Source organism: Chanodichthys erythropterus, chromosome 10, assembly GCF_024489055.1.
Source record: "Chanodichthys erythropterus isolate Z2021 chromosome 10, ASM2448905v1, whole genome shotgun sequence".
In the NCBI taxonomy this organism is placed as follows: Eukaryota; Metazoa; Chordata; class Actinopteri; order Cypriniformes; family Xenocyprididae; genus Chanodichthys; species Chanodichthys erythropterus.
In genome coordinates this window covers 24,637,025-24,657,045 of record NC_090230.1, presented here as the reverse complement: position 1 = coordinate 24,657,045, position 20,021 = coordinate 24,637,025, and the positions used below count along the sequence as shown (strand labels likewise).

Genomic DNA, 20,021 nt, shown 5'->3' with positions numbered 1-20,021 from the left:
ACTTTTTTTTACAGCAAATATCCGTAAAAAGCTATATGTAAAGTTGCATTTTTTACATAAAATTACTGTATAATTGACAAATATATTTGTTTTTTTCTACCATGATTTTGGTAAAAAAAAATACGTTGTCTACTGTCAAATTTAGGGTTACAAGACCAGTATACCGTATTGTCTTTAACAGATTCCACATTTTTTTCACGGTATATTCCTGGCAACCACAGCTGCCGGTATTTTACCGTAAATTTGACAGGTTTTTTTTTACCAGTGTTGCTGAAGAGATCTCACATGTTTCAGTTTTAGTATTTTTGGGAGAAGTAAAATTTACATATGTAGTTTCAACAACCAGATGCATTTAGACTGAGCATAGACAGTTTTGACTGGAATGCGTCCCAGACCATCTCCTGAAGTGGTTTGAGCGATCGGATTTAAATCCGACTCAAATGCGTTTTTAGGCATTTAGGCATTTAGACTTGGTCTTTTCACGATCAGATAGCTATCCGATCAGAGAAAATGCATGAAGTCACCAGGTGCAAACAGACCCTTTGACGTTCTTCAAGCGCTTAGATATACACGGGAGCGTTCGAAAGCAGCGTCTATCAGAGGATCCCTAATATATGCTTTCGAATGCTCCCGTGTAAGCGCTCGGTGAAGAACGTCAAAGATGTCTACGACTGTCACATCAATGGCATAAAAGTGCGTCAAGACGTTGAACTTAAACGTGGCTGGGGCATCTATTTTAAAGAAATCTATATATAGCGCTTTATTTTTTTAAATTAAAATATCGATATTTGGCGCAGCGATACGATTCTCGTATCACACAGAGAAGGATGACGATATATCGCCATATCGATATTTTGTCCCACCCCTAGATATTATACAACAAAATTTAAGATTTTTTAACTAATCTTTTTTTAACATGTCATAATAACATTGTATTTATGTCAGAAATAATTCAAAATTAGGGGTACTTTTCAACCATGTCAACTTGTGAAGAGATCTCCTCAAAATAAAGTTACCATAAAAATAAGACATCCACCACAGGCTGCAGCGAGACGCTTCTAATGTGCCGGTATATAAAAAAAAGTGAATGTTAGATTTTTCTGTTGAGAATGTCGTAAATTCAATAGTTGAGAGATGATCAGGTGTCAATCTGTGTATATTATCAATGATTCTTGATGGGTAGAATCCTGTTGGACTTGTAACTCTTATTTGACTTTTTCTGTTTATGAGGGAAATTAGACTGTGAGGTTCATAACAGCAGGACAGGAAGAAGCTCTTCACCCACAAAACAAACACACATCAAATAACTGGCCACTCTCACCTACAAACTATTTGTTCACAGAGACCAAAACATGTTTCTGAAGAAAACCAACCACAGCAGGTTTCAGTTTGACTCTGATGTTGAGCTGCTAGTGTCGTATACTTCAGTAACGCTGTAATGTGAGATGGGAGAATGTTTTAACTTTTTTGTTTGTTTGTTTTGCCATTCACAACAACTGAGAATTATATTTTTGCAGCTATTTTTTCCCCAAATATCTCTATGATATTTTTTAGATTTATTTAACTTTTATACTTTACATTTATGTAGCTACTCATTATATAATGTTAATAATAAAAAATAAAAAATGTTTTCTACAATTAATAACAAAGATTTAATGTTTCAATAAGAGCCAGTAAAACATTTATATAGAACTATAACACAGTTCAATGTGTGTGTGTGTGTGTGTGTGTGTGTGTGTGTGTGTGTGTGTGTGTGTGTGTGTGTGTGTGTGTGTGTGTGTGTGTGTGTGTGTGTGTGTGTGTGTGTGTGTGTGTGTGTGAAAACTAGGAGGGTCTTCTGTTGTGGGAGGATTCACACACACCCGATTAATAGTTCCGCTGAAATCAGTTTGAATGTTTTCAGCAGAAAGTCTTAATAGACCAGACCTTTCTCTAAACCACTAAAGAAAATGTTTCACATCATTGTTCTGCTCTGTTTGTGCAGTTGCTGTCTGACTGGTTAGTTAAAAAATATATATTCATGGCTAAATGTCAACAGGCTTTCATTTTCAATTCTTCACAGGTAAATCAAATACTATTTCAGTACTATTTCAGGTCTTTGTTTATTTCTCTATTTAGTTTCTACACAGTCATGGAATTTTTTTTGCTGTTATCAACATCTTAATTTTAAAGATGAAATGAAAATCATATAAAGCAGTCTGTAAAAATTGGAAGAAAAGAAACGTTTAAATAAACATTTCTTAAATTAAAAAAGAAGAAGAAGAAATGTGCAGTAATCATAAGTCATGGGAATCCATTTTCTGGATGTTCTTCACATTTAAACATTATAAGTTTTTGGTTTTTGTAAACCTCAATCTGTGTCAAATCTGTGCCTGTATATTCATCAGGTGTGTTTGGTGATTCAGTGTCAGTGATGGAGGGAGATTCAGTCACTTTATACACTGATCTTACTGAAATACATAAAGACGATGATATACTGTGGAAATTTGGAGCTGAAAACTCTCTGATAGCTGAAATCAGTAGAGCTGCTGGAATCTTCTCCACATTTGATGATGTTCTTGATGGGAGATTCAGAGACAGACTGAAACTGGACGATCAAACTGGATCTCTGACCATCACAAACATCACAACTGAACATGCTGGAGATTATAAACTAGAGATAAATGGACTGAAACTGACAACAAAAATATTCAGTGTTTCGGTCTATGGTGAGTATTGAGGTTATGTAAGGAATAATTGATGATGGTCCATTAAAATTATTAGAAAATATTCTAAAATAACGCGGCCATGACACAACACTAATACTACGGTTACCACACCTCAAGACATTGTTCAGATGTTGTATTTCAAGGTTTTTGCCCTTAAAATGCTCTTGTGTGCGGGACTAATTTCTTACACATCTCATCCCACGCCTCCATTACCATTTCAAAAATGTCGTTTTGAGCTAGTACAGAGGTTTCAGCCACTGAAAGCGGACAGTATTAATTATTATATTTTCAGATTAGTTATTAATGCATCATTAAGCATATATGAATTACCCAAATCTGGGCATCTCTCAACACTGTTCGGCAGCAGCATCTCTACTTATAGCGATACTGTAAGTTTGTCTGCTTCAAGAACAGTGCGGTCATTACCTCGCTAGTGAGAAATGTCATGTATTGCCTTTAAGATGCTAATCTATTTTACTACATACAGTTCAACAGGTTTCTGTCTGAGTTTGTGTCCGTACTGTATGTGTGTGTATGTTTGAGTCTGAGAGAGAGTGGGAAAAAGAGTGTGTGCTTTCCAAACATAATAAAATGTAATTTTATTGCAAAATATGGGACCAATTTGTCATTTTTACCTATTGTTTACATATTTATCTGAATAACTGAAATCATTTAGCAAAGTGATATGGAACTGTAATGTGGTCAAAACTTGCCTATAACTACTTTAATATGTGTTTCCTTGAAAATAATTACACACCTTAGAATGTTTGTCAGATTCAAGCATTCAACAGCTCCTACATGTTACATTCTAAAATGGTTAAACATATGACAGACATTATCCATATTTCTGTTTGTTCTCTAATGTTTTTCAGCTCGTCTGCCTGTTCCTGTCATCAGCAGTAACTCTTCACAATGTTCATCATCATCATCATGTTCATTGGTGTGTTCAGCTGTGAATGTGAGTCATGTGACTCTCTCCTGGTACAAAGGAAACAGTTTATTGTCCAGCATCAGTGTGTCTGATCTCAGCATCAGTCTCTCTCTACCTCTGGAGGTGGAATATCAGGATAAAAACACCTACAGCTGTGTGCTGAACAATCCCATCAGCAACCAGACGAGACATCTGGACATCACTCACCTCTGTCACACATGTGCAGGTATAACAGCGCTGATATTAATTAGTGTAGTTTTTCTACATATATATTTTTATATCTATCTGTTTATCTATCTATCTACACACACATTTATATATATATTATATATATATATCCCCACACAAATTTGAGATCATTTTCGTCAAATTGACGGTACATGTACATTTTCAATTTTGAGTTCCTGACAGTAATAACTTTTTGGAAACGCTGGTTCTATTTTACCATTGGGTGTTTTTTGTTTTGTTTTGTTTTTTCCCACAGAAGCCTATTGCAGTGATACTACTGAAGCTGTGATCCGATTGGTCCTCTCTGCTCTAGTGAGCGTGGCTACTGTTGCTGTTTTGGTTTTTGACGTCAGATCTACAAGAGGTTAATAAAAGAAAAAAAAGAACATATATAAAATATTTTGACAATTTGTAAATATAAAAATATAAACAAGGATATAAATAAATGGTTCCAAACCGCTATAAATCCATTTTGATTAATTTGAGTAAAAAGGTGTTTTCTTTTCCATATATTGGACTGATAGTGGTTAATAAAGACAAATAATTTTATGTGTGAGAGAGTCAGCTGTAATATCATTGCGTTCCTATTGGTCAGTGTTAGAGGAGCTCAGCTTAGCCTGACAGTTAGCCCTGCTCCGGACCAGGGGCCTGTACCATGATGGTAGATGAACAAACTCAGGGTTATAGGATTAGTTTCGAGTTGACAAAACCAAACCACTCCAATCCGGCTTTGTTGGTACCATGATGCTGATCATCAACTTTCTCTGTCAACTCAGGCTTTGATCCTGAGTTTGTGAAGTGTGTGCACATGAATCTGTGACATCAGTGGTGAACAGCCAATCACATGCCTTGCAACAGAAATAAACTGTGATTCACTTCTCACGAGAGAGCCAGCGAGATTCAATTCAGTGAAAATTAAGAATTTAAACGCATTTACACTAATGGAAAATACTTATCTTTGAAAGAGGACAAATAAAAGAAATGATCTTTCTCTATCAGTCCAAGTGAAGTTAGTTTATTTGATTAGTGAAGTTCCTAAACGTAATTTAGGGAGGAGCGAGCCCATCTAATCTTCCAATCAACAGCCAGAGCATATAAGCAGCTGCTTACCTCTCTTCAGTCTCAGCTGTTTCAGCATCCCTCCACCTCCCCAAACTCCACCTTCATTTCAGGTACCTTGCCCTATGTAGTCACATCCTATATTTATTCACTGGGGGTGTATCAGAGCTCGAGTTGAAGATGCTTCATCGAGCCCCTCCTCAGTGGACAGCAAGCCAAATTAGCTAACCTAATATCCTAAAGATTATATGGGCAAACGAACTCGTTAAATAATATATAGAGATAGAGACTCAAACATACAAGCTCACATGTAGTCATATTTAAATAGTATATTTACACCTTATTTATATTAGCCTACATATGATCAATATTCATTGAAACTAAGTGCTTAATAACAACTGTTAAACTAAACTTGCATGTGTGTAATGGATTAATAAAAATATAGATCATATACAAATTATATTATCATTAAAATCAGACAATTTCATCATTAAATATTTGTTTTTACTATATAATGACCTTTAATTTGGAGGAAGAGAAACTGGGGGAGTGACTTTATTGCGTTGGGTGTGTCAGTGTCACTTAGCTTACACCTGATTGGTCCAATTTCAGTTTGAGATCTCTAACCCTGAACATAACCTGCCCCGGAGCAGGTTAGCCGTGGAGCATAAGTTACCATGGCGATGAACACCGCTAAAAGCCAAGTCACTTTCATGGTACCTAAAACCCAGGATTGGTGCAAACTAATCTGAAACTTACCTGGCTAGCCAGCTAATCCAGCTTCATGGTACAGGCCCCAGGTTAGTTTCCCAGCATAAGTTGCCAGAGTAACTGAGTTTGAACTAATTTAAGTTTGTTTTATGAAAGTCTGACTAACTAAAATAAGCCTGGCTTGTTTTCTAATCTTGTTTTATGAAACAGCCCTCTAGGGAAAAAGGCATTTGTTCACAAACCTCTTGCATTTTGTTTAGTCACACCACAAGGTGTCACTGTGGCCTGAAAACTCGTTTGCTGATATCTGCGGTAAAACACGCCCTGCTCATTAACATACAGACAAAGAAATACATTTGAAAATAAATAAATGTCTAGATAAATAAATAAATGTGAAAAAAAATAAGATTATACATATACGTGAATAAAAACATTTATTTATTTGTTCACATTATATTTATGTATTTATTTATTTTTCATCTTAACCCAAAAATGAAAATTCTGTCATTAATTACATTAGTACATGTGAGCAACATAATACGTGCTGATGCAGAAGCCGGCCAATAATGAGCCGCCGTTCTGACGTAAACACAGAAGCAAAGGTATAAGACTCGGTACTTGCCTTTTAAGAGAAAATGAAGCCCATGATGCATTATATCAAAATATCAATATAATATGGGTAATATTGCAATTCACAGGGATCATGTTAGTAAAATACATTTTATAAATGATAATTAAAGACTTCAATAAAAGTATTGATTAATAAGCTGAGAGCTCATAACTGGTCAGTCTTAATGGTTTATACACTGTTGAATACTGAGTTCATCTTCCTAATAATTGCAAAGCTTGTGTTTCGTATCATTTAAACACATAATTTAGGACACATAGACCCTGTTTCCACCTGGTATTTTAATCCGTCTCTTTGGCCCTGTTTCAACCTGGCATTAAGAAGCGTTTTGGTCGATCGGATCACAAGTGGACACGTCTAAAACATTTTGAGCTTGTCATTTTCGACCACTCCAGAGGTAGCTGAAAACGCATTTGACTGGATTGCTTTCATAGTGTAGACGCTCATGCAGTCGAATGTGTTCGAACATCCACTAAAGACCGTCTGCTCTCCACCTACTGACTTAATGCGTAACATTATGGGAAGCGCGCTATCCAGACGGGATTTAAACTTTGTCAGCTGAGAGCTCAAGTTTGGTTTGAAGATGAAAAATGTACCCAGCACAATGTTCTCCCTCCATTCCTGATTTTTTAACACACACTCACAGCGTTCGGCCGGTCTTACAACTCTCAGAGCAGAAACGAAAGCTGATGCTCTCTGTGTTTTTCTGTGTGTTCATATGTAAATTGCACAAGCTTATTTTGTCCATTAGATCGAAAGACCCTTACATTTACAGTACTCACCCATAAACCCTCCCCTCGAAGAAATCTGGACAGAAGTGGTTGAAAGTGGACAAAAGACATGGGGTCTAAATGGGAATGTGTCTCCCTTGTCTACTTCTGATCCGATTGAACAAAACCCAATACCAGGTGGAAACAGAGTCATAGATGATCATATTACTAATATTATCTATGCTTCCAGTAATGGATGATTTACTATTTCCATAATGGGTAAGTGCTCTATCATGTGACCTGCAAAGGATTTCATCAAGTTGCAGCATAAAAACACACAAGCCATTTGTGAATTTAAAAGACTTATAAAAGTAGAAATATGGTTTGCCAATTCACTTCAATGGGAATAATGTTGTGGTACATTTACATTGATGAATCCTCTCCAATCATGTTTTTATCCATCTGTAAGAAATCAACAAATCACAGAAGGTAAAGAATGAGAAATTATTAATATGTCATCTATCAGTGAATAAGAAACTGTTTGAAATGTTTATTTCCCATCCGGATGATGTTTTTCAGTGCAGGTGCATTAAAACAGATCTGAATGTGATGGAGAGTCAGAGGTTTCTACAAAGACACGCATCTTACCGTTTTTTAGGACTTCATACGGAACTGCGTGCATGTTCTCCTTGTCTACTTCGAGAAAAAAAAAAAAAAAAAAATCACACACACAATTAAATATAAATGTTGCACAATAAAGAGGTTTTCTCTCGTTATATTATCTGTAGGAGATGCTTACCATCGCTATTGTAGTAATAAATCCCACCACCAATGGCAGCACCCACCAGAATAACACCCAAAACTGCACCAACAAAAATTCCTGCTTTAGCACCTGTAGACAGACCTGGATGTGGAACAAAAGAGTCAGACTGATCTATAACAATCACTATCAAAGATATCAGAAGGCCTGAGTGAGTACATGTGAATCTGATTCAGTTTAAAGTACACTGTTAAAAATGGTAGTGGGAAATTACAGTATATTGTATATGACTTTCACATTAGGACTTCTCTTGTATAACTGCACTCTTAAAAAAATACTGTAAATAAACAATATCATGTATTTCTACAGTGCATATGTACTATGAAGGTACCCAGCATGCAATGTGGCATGACATTGTTGGTTTTATCTGTGCTGCTGAACTTATTTTTGGTTCACTTTTAGCGGTTTTTGTTGTTTGTTTATTTCGTAATCTTCAGAATTGATCTGTTTATTGTTATTTGTTGAGTGTCACCATTGTTGTGTTTTGTATGTTGAGTATTGATTCATCATTAGGATGCTTATAATAAAAAAACATTGCAAAATGATGTCACATCTTTCAAAGATAAATCTCAGCAGCTGCTTTAATATTGTGAAATATCCATCTACAAACAACTATGCATTTGAAATAAGACATCGGTAAACCTTCATGCTGAAATAACGCAAAAAAGGCAAAGTTTGACTGATTTTATATTCTAGCTTGTCTTTGTTTTAACAAATGTTTTCATTGGTCACACTTCTGACTTTACTTCAAAACAATTACAGCTAAACAATATAATTTCTTACAGTGGCATGATTAAAGACAACTTTATCATGTGAATTCACAGTAAATTACTGTGATGTCAGCATCATGTTGCTGTTGATTAACAGTCATTTGTAAGAAAATGACCCAGCATGCATTAATTTCACTGTAAATTTCTGACTACACAGTAAATTATTGTTAAATAATACTCTTTAAAGGCACAATATGTAAGATTTTTGGATTAAAACATCCAAAAACCACTGGAACAGTGTTATATATCTAATGTTTAAATGTTTAAATCTAGAGAAATAAACAATTTTAACCAGGACACGGACCGTGTTTCTGTGACGTCATACCTGCATTATATCCCCTCGATTTCCAGTTTTATTTTGTAGAAACAATGGAAACATGTTTTATTAGACAGGTGAGCAATTGTTTGGAATTAGAAATCTAATTATTGTTATATAGCGCAACATGTTTAGTCTTATTGTTTAAATCTCGTTTTCTTGATGCATGTTTTCACCAAGTAGCTAACATAGCATAATCAGATGCAGCTTTATTTTTAGTAACAGTAATACAGCATTTTCTCCAACATACAATGTTTTAAAATTAATTGCATGCCATTTATCAACACAAGCCATCAAGCATTTACTCTAAAAATCTTGGGTTATTTTTTTCTACCCAAGTGCTGGGTTGAGCCTTTTGAGTCATTTTTTTGGGGTTCTTTTTCCAGTGTTTGGGTAGTTTTTGTGTTACTCAGATAAATAACTCAGGTTGAGTTATTTATCGCGGCCCATTTGCGCCCTCTTCAGGAGAGAGCAGAGCAGCTCCGTCAAACTGGTGCATGTCTTCGGTAAAATACAGGTTTGTGTATTGTATATCATTTAATTTTATGCAAAGCAACATACGGGGCGCAATGTGATTCACCTAAAGTCAAGTCAAGTCACCCTTATTTATATAGCGCTTTTTACAATGCAGATTGTGTCAAAGCAGCTTTACATTGATAATTGGTATATAATTTTCCTTTTAAAGAATAGTGTCAATGCAGGCAGATCAAAAGCACTGTTGAATAAATGTCAAGAATACTGTTGAATATCAAATGTAAAGTCAAATTAAATTAAATTAGGGCTGCACGATTAATCGTATTTTAATCACGATAACGATATCTGCTTCTCCCGATTGATTTTAAATAATCGTCACGATATTGGCCCACTCTATGAAAATGAACATAATTTGGAAATATTGGAGGTATTATTTGGAGTTTCGCTGTTTTATCTTTTGAAGTTCCTAAAGGTTTTACCAGTTTTCATAATGTTGATCAGCTAGAAATGATTGTTCTTTGTTTTACAAATTTGCCGGGCAATTTGAATCTGGTTTATCTTATTGCAAACGAATTTTGTTGCTTTAAAATCTAATGGGAATACATATTACAAAGCGCTCACCAAAACCATGTTTTGTATTGATTTACCATCTAACGAAGTTATCATAGTTGGTTAAATTAAGTTGTTGTGCCACCTACAGGCCTTTTGGGTGAAGTGTAGGTTGGTAAAGAACTTGCAAAATAGCCATAATTACATTACTCTTTTGATAGAATAAACGTAATTAATAATCGTGATTATAATTTTGAGGAACTGTGGCACTGGCTGTCGTGTCGATGAGGCCTTCACAATGGATGATCTAGTCGACTCGATCTCTGCTGATACTTCAGGGCTGCGTTGTGGTCGTATCAAGGCGCCGGTCCTCGGTCTCATCTGGAAACGGCCCGAATCCGGTTGACTACGGTAAACCTCGGGATAAACAGAAAAACTAATATTAGCGTAGATGCCATTCTTTTTCTGATGTAACGAGTACATCTGGTGTTATAGGAAGTGTTCCCGGTTCCGGCTGAACTAATTTATGCAGCCTAATAATCCTTTAATGGATTTGAAAATATAAATTTATAATGTGTTATGTGTATGCCAGGTTAAAGAGATGCGTTTTTAGTCTAGATTTAAACTGACAGAGTGTGTCTGCTTCCCGAACAATGCTAGGAAGATTGTTCCACAGTTTAGGTGCCAAATAGGAGAAGGATCTACCGCCTGCAGTTGATTTTGATATTCTAGGTATTATCAGCTGGCCTGAATTCTGAGATCGCAATAAACGTGAAGGACTATAATGCATTAAGAGCTCGCTTAGGTACTGGGGGGCTAAACCATTTAGTGCTTTGTAAGTAATTAACAAGATTTTAAAATGTATACGATGTTTAACAGGAAGCCAATGCAATGACGACAGAACTGGGCTAATATGGTCATACTTCCTAGTTCTAGTAAGAACTCTAGCTGCTGCATTTTGTACAAGCTGTAGTTTATTTATCAAGCGGGAGGAACAACCACCCAGTAGAGCGTTACAGTAATCTAACCTTGAGGTCATGAACGCATGAACTAACTGTTCTGCATTCTTCATTGAGAGCATATGCCGTAGTTTAGATATATTTTTAAGATGGAAGAATGCGGTTTTACAGATGCTAGTAACATGGCCTTCAAATGAAAGATTGGTATCAAAGAGCACACCCAGGTTCCTAACTGACGACGAAGACTTAACAGAGCAGCCATCAAGTGTTAGACAGTATTCTAGGTTATTACGTGAAGAAGTTTTCGGTCCAAAAATTAGAATCTCTGTTTTTTCTGAATTTAGTAGTAGGAAATTACTGGTCATCCAGTTTTTTATATCAGCTATACATTCTGTTAATTTAGCGAATTAGTGATTTTCGTCAGGGCGCGAAGAAATATAGAGCTGAGTATCATCAGCGTAACAATGAAAACTAACGCCATGCTTCCTAATGATATCTCCCAAGGGTAGCATGTACAGAGTGAAAAGCAACGGTCCTAGTACTGAGCCTTGCGGTACTCCATATTTAACTTGTGATCGATATGACATCTCATCATTTACTACTACAAACTGATAACGGTCAGATAAGTATGATTTGAACCATGCCAATGCAATTCCACTAATGCCAACATAGTTTTCAAGTCTATTTAAGAGAATATTGTGATCAATAGTGTCAAATGCAGCACTAAGATCCAGTAACACTAATAGAGAGATACAACCACGATCTGATGATAAGAGCAAATCATTAGTAACTCTAATGAGAGCAGTCTCAGTACTATGGTACGGTCTAAATCCTGACTGGAAATCCTCACAGATATTATTTCTTTCTAAAAAGGAACATAGTTGCGATGAAACTGCCTTTTCTAGTATTTTTGACAGAAAAGTACGATTTGAGATCGACCTATAATTGACTAATTCTTTAGGATCTAGTTGTGGTTTTTTAATAATAGGTTTAATAATAGCCAGCTTAAAAGTTTTTGGTACGTATCCTAATGACAAAGATGAATTAACAATATTAAGAAGGGGATCTATGACTTCTGGAAGCATATCTTTCAATAGCTTAGTTGGTATAGGGTCTAACATACATGTTGTTGATTTTGATGATTTAACAAGTTTAGACAATTCTTCCTCTCCTAAAGCAGTAAATGAAATGAATTTTTCCTCAGGGACACTATAATGCAATGCCTGACACGATACTGTAGTAGACGGTTGCATGGTTATAATTTTCTCTCTAATATTATCAATCTTGCAAGTAAAGAAGTTCATAAAGTCATTACTGCTGTGCTCTTTGGAAACATCAGAAGTTGAAGCTTTTTTTCTTGTTAATTTAGCCACTGTATCAACCAGATACCTAGGGTTGTGTTTATTTTCTTCTAAGAGTTTTGAAAAATAGGCAGATCTAGCAGTTTTTAAGGCCTTTCTGTAATCAATCATTTTCTCTCTCCACAAAATGCGAAATACTTCTAGTTTTGTTTTCTTCCAGCTACGCTCCATTTTTCTGGCTGCAGTTTTTAGGGCCCAAGTGTGCTCATTGTACCATGGCATTAGATTAAATTCCTTAATCTTTTTTAAACACAAAGGAGCAACTGAATCTAATGTGCTGGAAAAGACAGAGGCAATAGTTTCTGTTGCAACATCGAGGTCTTCTAAGCTGTCTGGTATGCTAAGGCGATGAAACTGATCAGGAAGATTATTTATAAAGCGATCTTTAGTGGTAGAAGTGATGGTTCTACCATATTTATGGCGGGGAGGCAGTTTAGCCGCTTTCACCAAATGTAATATACACGAGACTAGATAATGATCTGAGATGTCGTCACTCTGCTGCAGAATTTCAACGGCGTCAATATCGATTCCATGTGACAATATTAGATCTAAAGTATGATTACGACAATGAGTGGGTCCCGACACGTGTTGTCTAACACCAATAGAGTTTAGAATGTCTGTAAATGCCAATCCTAATGAGTCTTTTTTATTATCTACATGGATATTAAAATCACCAACAACAAGGACTTTATCTGCAGCTAGTACTACCTCTGATAGAAAATCAGCAAATTCTTTAATAAAGTCTGTATGGTGTCCTGGTGGCCTGTATACAGTAGCCAGCACAAATGTCAGCTTACATAATGTTACGTAAAGCACCATCACTTCGAAGGAATTATATTTGAAAGACTTTTGACTAATACTGTAAATATTACTATAAATTACAGCAACACCTCCCCCTTTGCCTTTCTGTCAAGGATTGTGTCGATAATCATAACCTTGAGGACTGGACTCATTTAAAGTAGTGTAATCGTCCGGTTTTAGCCAGGTTTCTGTCAAACACAGCACATCTAGATTATTGTCTGTGATAATATCATTTACAATAAGTGCTTTTGAAGAAAGTGATCTAATATTTAACAATCCAAGCTTTATCATTTGTTTATCATTATTATCTCGATTTTTTATTTGTTGAACATCAATTAAATTTTTTCCATTAAATGGGTTTGGAAGTTTTTTGTTTTTATTAATTCGGGGTACAGACACAGTCTCTATGTGATAATATCTAGGTGTAAGAGTTTCTATGTGTTGGGATTTATCGGACTTCTGTAACGTGAGGCAGCTAGCAGACGGTCGGTTTAGCCAGTCTGTCTGCTTCCTGACCTGGGCCGTAGTTTGTCATGTTTCAGCTCTAAGACTATGTGCCATATTACTAGAGAGAAGAGCAGCACCATCCCGGGAAGGATGAATACCATCTCTTTTCAACAGGTCAGGTCTGCCCCAAAAACTTTTCCAATTATCTATGAAACCTATATTATTCTGCGGACACCACTTAGACAGCCAGCCATTGAGTGATGATAATCTACTATCTATCTCATCACTCCGACGAACAGGAAGGGGACCAGAGCAAATTACTTCTCCTGACATTGTACTTGCGAGATAAACCTAAATGAGTGTAACGTTTGTCTTTTCGCACGATGGAAACACCTGATGCCTTGCATAACATTTTCTGATTTTATTCAAAAAGATACAGAATATAAATAATTAGGATGGTATAATATGTTCTCAGAATTGTACACTGATTATTTATGGACAGGTTATGGAGTCAGTTACAGCATTTTTCAGCTACGAGTGAAACGCAGGCGGCGGTCTGAAGTTATCAGTTCCCCCGCTGAACTTGAGTCATCTCCGCCACGAGATCCAGCGCCGTTACGGTGGAAACAGACAACAGAGACTGGTCCATTACACTTGAATTACTTCTAAATGTTAATTTATATTAATAATATTTGTTAAATGAGCTTAAATGTAGGCAGTATGTATTAAAAACTATATAAAATATGATCGAAAATATCATGCAAAATTATCATGCAAACCAGTGGTTTTGTGGAGCATTTAAAAAAATGTTTTAAATTAATAAATATTAATTCATGTATGAAATAAAAGAAGAACTAAGCTAGTATAATAGGAAAAATGAATCAACCCATTATGCTGGGTAAAATTAACCCAATATGTTTTCTGTCCTATATTTACACAGACCTTGGGTTGTTTTAACCCAGTGTTTTTTAGGGTGTTTATTAATATGATATTCTAATATTGATTTAGCTTACTGCAGTGTGCAACACTGTCTCACAGCAGCTGCTGAGTGAATGCTCAGAGTAACGTTATAACATCTTTTTCAACACACTCAAATGTATCTAATATGATAAAACAGCACTGCTTTTCCCCACATACGCTGGAAGTGGAAGCGGCAACTGTGGCATAATAATACTTCATCTGCTGTCAAGCTGTGTATCGCATTCGTCTCTCATTAGCAATCGCTCCTCTGCTTCATACTACAGTAACATTATTAATCTCATCCATGAACATGATTTCTGCCCGAGTCCAATCCTGATTCTTTTCCACCGGCTGTGAAGTGAAGACCACATCTCCCATGATTCCTCGCTCAATCTCAGCATCATCAAGCTATGCCTTTTGAATAAGTGAATTTACTGGCAATCTTTTTACAGTGTAGATCACATTTCATATAGTGATGTCAGAAGTACTGTTGCTTCAGTACCAAGTCGTCAAATAAAATAAAACAGATGTAACAATACCATCTTTCTTTATATTACACCGTGCGAGTGATTTTCCTTCCATATGACTAAATAAGACTCACCAGTGACAGTAACACTGTAGCTCCTAATGATGCTGAATCTGCTGCTGATGGTGATCTCTACTTTATATTCTCCAGAGTCTGTTTTTCTGGTGTCCATGATGGTCAGAGATCCAGTCTGATGATCCAGCTTCAGTCTGTCTCTGAATTTCTCATCACACTGAACATCTGTACAGATCTTACTCTGATCTCCAGTGATTTCAGCCATGAGAATGTCATTAAAATACCACTTCATCACATCAAATGGGTTTTTTCCTACAGAATTCCCTAAAGTGACAGATTCTCCCTTCTTCACGGAGAAAGTCACTTGATCTCCTTCAGCAGCAGAAACACCTGAAACACAAACCAACAATATGAGACAAATCTACAAAATTATTTTCTTGACTGTCAAGTCTGTAAAGTAATGTTTATCCACAACTATGTATTTATTTTATAACTAATTCTATACATTTTGGAATCTAGTGAACTAAAAGAAAATGATAAGGATGACATAATAAATCGACAGTGCTCAGCGTAGATGAGTACACCCCTTTGAAAAGTAACATTTTAAACAATATCTCAATGAACACAAAAGCAATTTCCAAAAAGTTGACAAGACTATGTTTTATATAACATCTGTTTAACTTATAACATAAAAGTAAGGTTAATAATATAACTTAGAGAACAAAATTTTCAGTTTTACTCAAATTAGGGTGATGCAAAAATGAGTACACCCCACTGAACGTCTCTGGAGCAAAGCTAAATTTTAGACTACAAATGTCTAATTTAACAGGAATTCAACCACAGGTGAGTCTAATTATTCATTACACAGGTGTCCAGCAGACAGTTGACTATAAAAGGGTGTTAAAACCCCTTCCCAATTCATCCTGTCAGCAATGGCACCACATGGAAGAGAAATGTCACAAGACCTGAGAGAGAAAATAATTTGTTTACAGCAGAAAGGTGAAGATCAGCAAAGCTTTACTTATCAGTCAGAGTACTGTATCAAAAGTGGTACAACATTTTTAAAAAGATGGAACTGCAACCATCTCACAGAGATGTCCAGGTCGTCAAGGGAAGTTAAGACCTCAACAGGAGCATCTTCTGATGAAAAGGGTTGAAGAGAATCGGCATGCAAGTTCACTGCAGTTATCTAAAGAAGTAGAAAGCCAAACTGGGCTGTGACACAATACGGCGTACACTGCAGAGGAATGGCATCATGGGTACCGTCCACGAAAGAAGCCTCTCCTAAAGCCCAGGCACAGAGAAGCCTGCCTAGAGTTTGCCAGGGCCCATGCTGACAAAGATGAAGACTACTGGGACTCTATACTCTGGAGTGATGAGATCAAGATAAATGTTTTTGGAACTGATGGCTTCAAAACTGTATGGCGTCGCAAAGGTGAGGAATACAAAGAAAAATGCATGGTGCCTACAGTGAAACATGGTGGTGTCAGTGTCCTTATGTGGGGCTGCATGAGTGCTGCTGGTGTCGGGAGCTGCATTTCATTGATGGCATCATGAATTCACAGATGTACTGCTCTATACTGAAAGAGAAGATGCTACCATCACTCTGTGCACTTTTCCAACATGACAATGATCCTAAACACACATCTAAGGCTACTGTTGGATTTCTGAAGAAGAACAGGGTGGAAGTGATTCAGTGGCTCCTGATCTGAACCCAATCGAACAGCAATGGGGAATTCTGAAGAGACAAGTTGAGCATTACTCTCCATCCAGCATCCAGTCTCTAAAAGAGCTCATTCTTGAAGAATGGAAAAAGATAGATGTTGCAAAATGTCGCCAACTTGTTCATTCCATGCCTAGAAGACTTGGTGCTGTCATTAAAAATCATACAAAGTACTAGATGTAGTAGTTTTTGTTGTGGGGTGTACTCATTTTTGCATCACTTTAATTTGAGTAAAACTGAAAAATGTGTAATCTAAGTTATGTTATTAACCTTACTTTCATGTTATAAGTAAAACAGATGTTATTAAACTTACTCTTGTCAACATTTTGGAAATTGTTTTTGTGTTCAATGTTTAAAATGTTACTTTTCAACAGGGGGTGTACTCATTTACACTGAGCACTGTATAATAAATACATTGATGTGATTGAAACACATATAACCTGCTTTTAATCATTCATTAATGACTCACCACTAACAGAAACACTGAAGATGTTTCCACTGCTTCTGTTGAACTTCAGCTGATAAACTCCAGAGTCTGTGTTTCTGATGTTTGTGATGGTGAGATCTCCTGTGCGACTGTCCACTTTCAGTTTGTCTCTGAATATATCTATACACCGTATATCTGTACAGATATTTGTATGATTTTCATCAATGTGAGTGATGCGACTGTTATTAAAATACCATTTAATTCTGTCTTGTTTGTTTCTTGTAATATTAGTGTATAAAGTGACTGAATCTCCCTCCATCACAGACACCGACACTTCATCTGTGCCATCAGACTTGCCTGGAGAAGAAATTAACAGTTAATTTTAAATCTATTTTTAGATCGAAGGACAATGTAAAAAAAGAGGAAAGAACTGTGAATTTTTTTTTTTTTCTCTACAGATCATAAAGGTTGTGATTAGAGAAATGTCTGCATTCATAATGTAACACATGGAAACAAACAGCAGAAATAAAACATTGATTTACACTTTCCCTCATCAGATACAGTATATGCATTATACAAGTGATTATTGCATATTTTTAAAGAGCCCTGATGAATACTATCCCTACAAAGCCATGGAAAAATACTACAATACATACTACAATTTTCCACCAAATTATGACTTAATACTGTTTCGTGTTTGTATTCAAAATACTGCTTTTATTTATCAATGCTTTCAGTTTTGCATGCATTTGTAGGACCCGCCTGGGTCAGTACTATATAGGTTGAACATACGTCCTGTTTATTCTCTGAAATGCTTAAGTTTTGTTTTTCTATTGATGTTCTCTCTACAGGTACTCTCAGTACTCTGAGGGTCTGTTCCAGGGTCAGTTTACTTCAGAGGTATCAGCACATGTGTGCCCTATTGATGAGGCTCCTTCGCAGTGTTGCCAAGTCCACTGTTTTCCCACATAATCGGGCTACTTTTAATTTGTTTCCTAGGGGTTTTTTTTTTCTTCTGCAGGTTGATTTCCACCTCCGTACATCCTTTTTTGCGCTCCAAACCCCCAAAACACCGCCCAGGGGTGTATTTTCCTTACAACCTCGTAACTCGCTGCTTTACTACTATAGTACGATGCATCTTGAACAAATCAACTAGCTAGTCACAACTGTTTCCCGAAACCGTATTGGTGAATGACGTCACGCAGGTGGTGGAATACCTAATAACTTTTTAAATGAATCAGTTTGAGATCGAGCTAATGCTAGAAACTATGCTTTTAAGAAAGTATGCTTTTAACCACAGTTGGAGAGCTGTCGTTCCATCCACACAAGTTTGCGATGCAGTTTGCGAATGTTCATTTGAACTATGGTTTCGCGAAACACCAAATCGTTAAACTATGTTAGCAACGACTGAATTTGCGATGTTAGATAACGATGCTTTTGGGAAATGCACCCCAGATGTACAAATTCAGTGGATAATTTGGTCACCTGACTGAGAAAATTGCATTTGGCTATTTTTGGGCTAATTTTGTTGCACAGACCTGGCAACCCTGCTTCAGTGGGTGTGACATACATTTCCAACATATAATGGAATATATATATATATATATATATATATATATATATATATATATATATATATATATATATATATATATATACACACACACACACATACTTTAACCATTCTTAAAGGTGCTCAATGTAAGTTTTTGACTGTACTAAAGTATAAAAACTTATAACAGATATTGAAGATATTTATTAAACATGCTAAGTTCACATACTCGTTTCTCTGAAAACTCATTGCTACAGCCAGTTATTTTACTTAAATTTGCATTCCTTGTCGGAATTACTGTTTTTGTTTTGGTCTGTGCAAGACCGCACGTTGCCAATTTACCCAATGGTATTTCGCCAGTCTTCAAACTGGCAACCCGCGTGGGAGTCTGAGGTGGGGGGGCAAACAATATTTTGAATTTGGACTGCAGTATCCATTTCAACCACTAGCTGTCATTCTTACAGGCATGATGTAAACTTTGGATGTTTTTTTTTTTTTGCCACTCAGAGAGATTTGTTATGCAGTTAATTTGAAAGAGGGAAACAATTCTAATTTCAGTATTATTTCTTCTTCCGACATTCTTCTTTAAACACAATAAGTATCAGCTGTTTTCTCATTTTGTTGTGTTTATTTTGTTGTTAACAGGACGCGCGCAGCACATAACTGACATATCTAAGCAAACACCTATTCATTTTTTTTAACCCCTAAGCGAAGAACGAAAAGAACTTCGCCGTGAATATAACAAATCCTTAACACGTTAGGCTACTCTACTTTTCAGTCATTACCTTCAACAATAGGAAAATAAGCCAAAACAGACATTTTAGGAAATTTAGAAATCCAGGTCAGGACGGAAAAAGAGGACGTTGTTCACCCTAGTTAGTTTAGAGACATTGGACATTAAACTTTAAGATCCATTTGTAACAATTGTTGTCTTCAGCGTAGCCTGTACGCATGATCCCACATAACCCGCATTTCGCTGGATCGAATCCCGCTATCGGAAGGGTTACATATTCAGCACGATGTGAGCCAGTTCTCCAGATAAATGTGCCTAAACTATTTAGTCATTGTTTTGTTTGTTTGTTTTTTATCGTTGACAGGAGGATGAAATGTAACAACAAGTAGGTTAAGTGTCTTACCGTAAACGATGAGTGCAAACACTGCGAACACACAAACAATAACCTTATTTTTCAGCATGTCTGCAACAATAGCCTCCGTGGAGCCGTTTCACATTTTCTTGCTTCTCAGAAACGGAAGGAGTCATTCTTGGAAAACTTTCTTTATAACTTCAAAATACAAACTACTCAACAGTAAAAAGTTGAGAAAAATGTAATTAAACTTTCAAAGAA

General features: G+C 36.2%; 2 protein-coding genes across 3 annotated transcripts; one reads left to right on the top strand and one right to left on the bottom strand.

The window, feature by feature from the left end:
- The first annotated feature begins 2,395 nt into the window (after positions 1-2,395).
- On the top strand, positions 2,396-4,236 carry LOC137028208 (SLAM family member 5-like). Its single transcript, XM_067396976.1, has 3 exons — positions 2,396-2,708; positions 3,581-3,865; positions 4,124-4,236. Exons 1-3 carry the CDS (start codon positions 2,414-2,416, stop codon positions 4,234-4,236), a joined length of 693 nt encoding a protein of 230 aa, XP_067253077.1. The 5' UTR covers positions 2,396-2,413.
- Positions 4,237-6,041: 1,805 nt separating this feature from the next.
- On the bottom strand, positions 6,042-19,943 carry LOC137027981 (carcinoembryonic antigen-related cell adhesion molecule 1-like). 2 transcript variants are annotated; one of them, XM_067396647.1, is made up of 6 exons: positions 19,812-19,943; positions 17,166-17,480; positions 15,034-15,363; positions 7,775-7,879; positions 7,624-7,671; positions 6,042-7,437 (listed from the first exon to the last, which is right to left on the bottom strand). In XM_067396647.1, the coding sequence occupies exons 1-6, from the start codon at positions 19,867-19,869 to the stop codon at positions 7,430-7,432; spliced, it is 864 nt and encodes a 287-aa protein (XP_067252748.1). In that variant the 5' UTR covers positions 19,870-19,943; the 3' UTR covers positions 6,042-7,429. The 2 variants fall into 2 exon arrangements, with proteins under 2 accessions (XP_067252748.1, XP_067252749.1); XM_067396648.1 differs by having other exon boundaries at positions 7,624-7,668.
- Positions 19,944-20,021: the final 78 nt, after the last annotated feature.

What these genes read in the sequence shown, in the direction of transcription:
- LOC137028208 (XM_067396976.1), top strand. Translation starts at nt 2,414, where the DNA reads ATGGAGGGAGATTCAGTCACTTTATACACTGATCTTACTGAAATACAT. An exon ending in ATTCAGTGTTTCGGTCTATG is followed by an intron (nt 2,709 to 3,580) that starts GTGAGTATTGAG and finishes AATGTTTTTCAG; the next exon opens with CTCGTCTGCCTGTTCCTGTC. An exon ending in CCTCTGTCACACATGTGCAG is followed by an intron (nt 3,866 to 4,123) that starts GTATAACAGCGC and finishes TTTTTCCCACAG; the next exon opens with AAGCCTATTGCAGTGATACT.
- LOC137027981 (XM_067396647.1), bottom strand. Translation starts at nt 19,869, where the DNA reads ATGCTGAAAAATAAGGTTATTGTTTGTGTGTTCGCAGTGTTTGCACTC. An exon ending in CTTCAGTGTTTCTGTTAGTG is followed by an intron (nt 15,364 to 17,165) that starts GTGAGTCATTAA and finishes TTTGTGTTTCAG; the next exon opens with GTGTTTCTGCTGCTGAAGGA. An exon ending in CTACAGTGTTACTGTCACTG is followed by an intron (nt 7,880 to 15,033) that starts GTGAGTCTTATT and finishes TTCCACATCCAG; the next exon opens with GTCTGTCTACAGGTGCTAAA.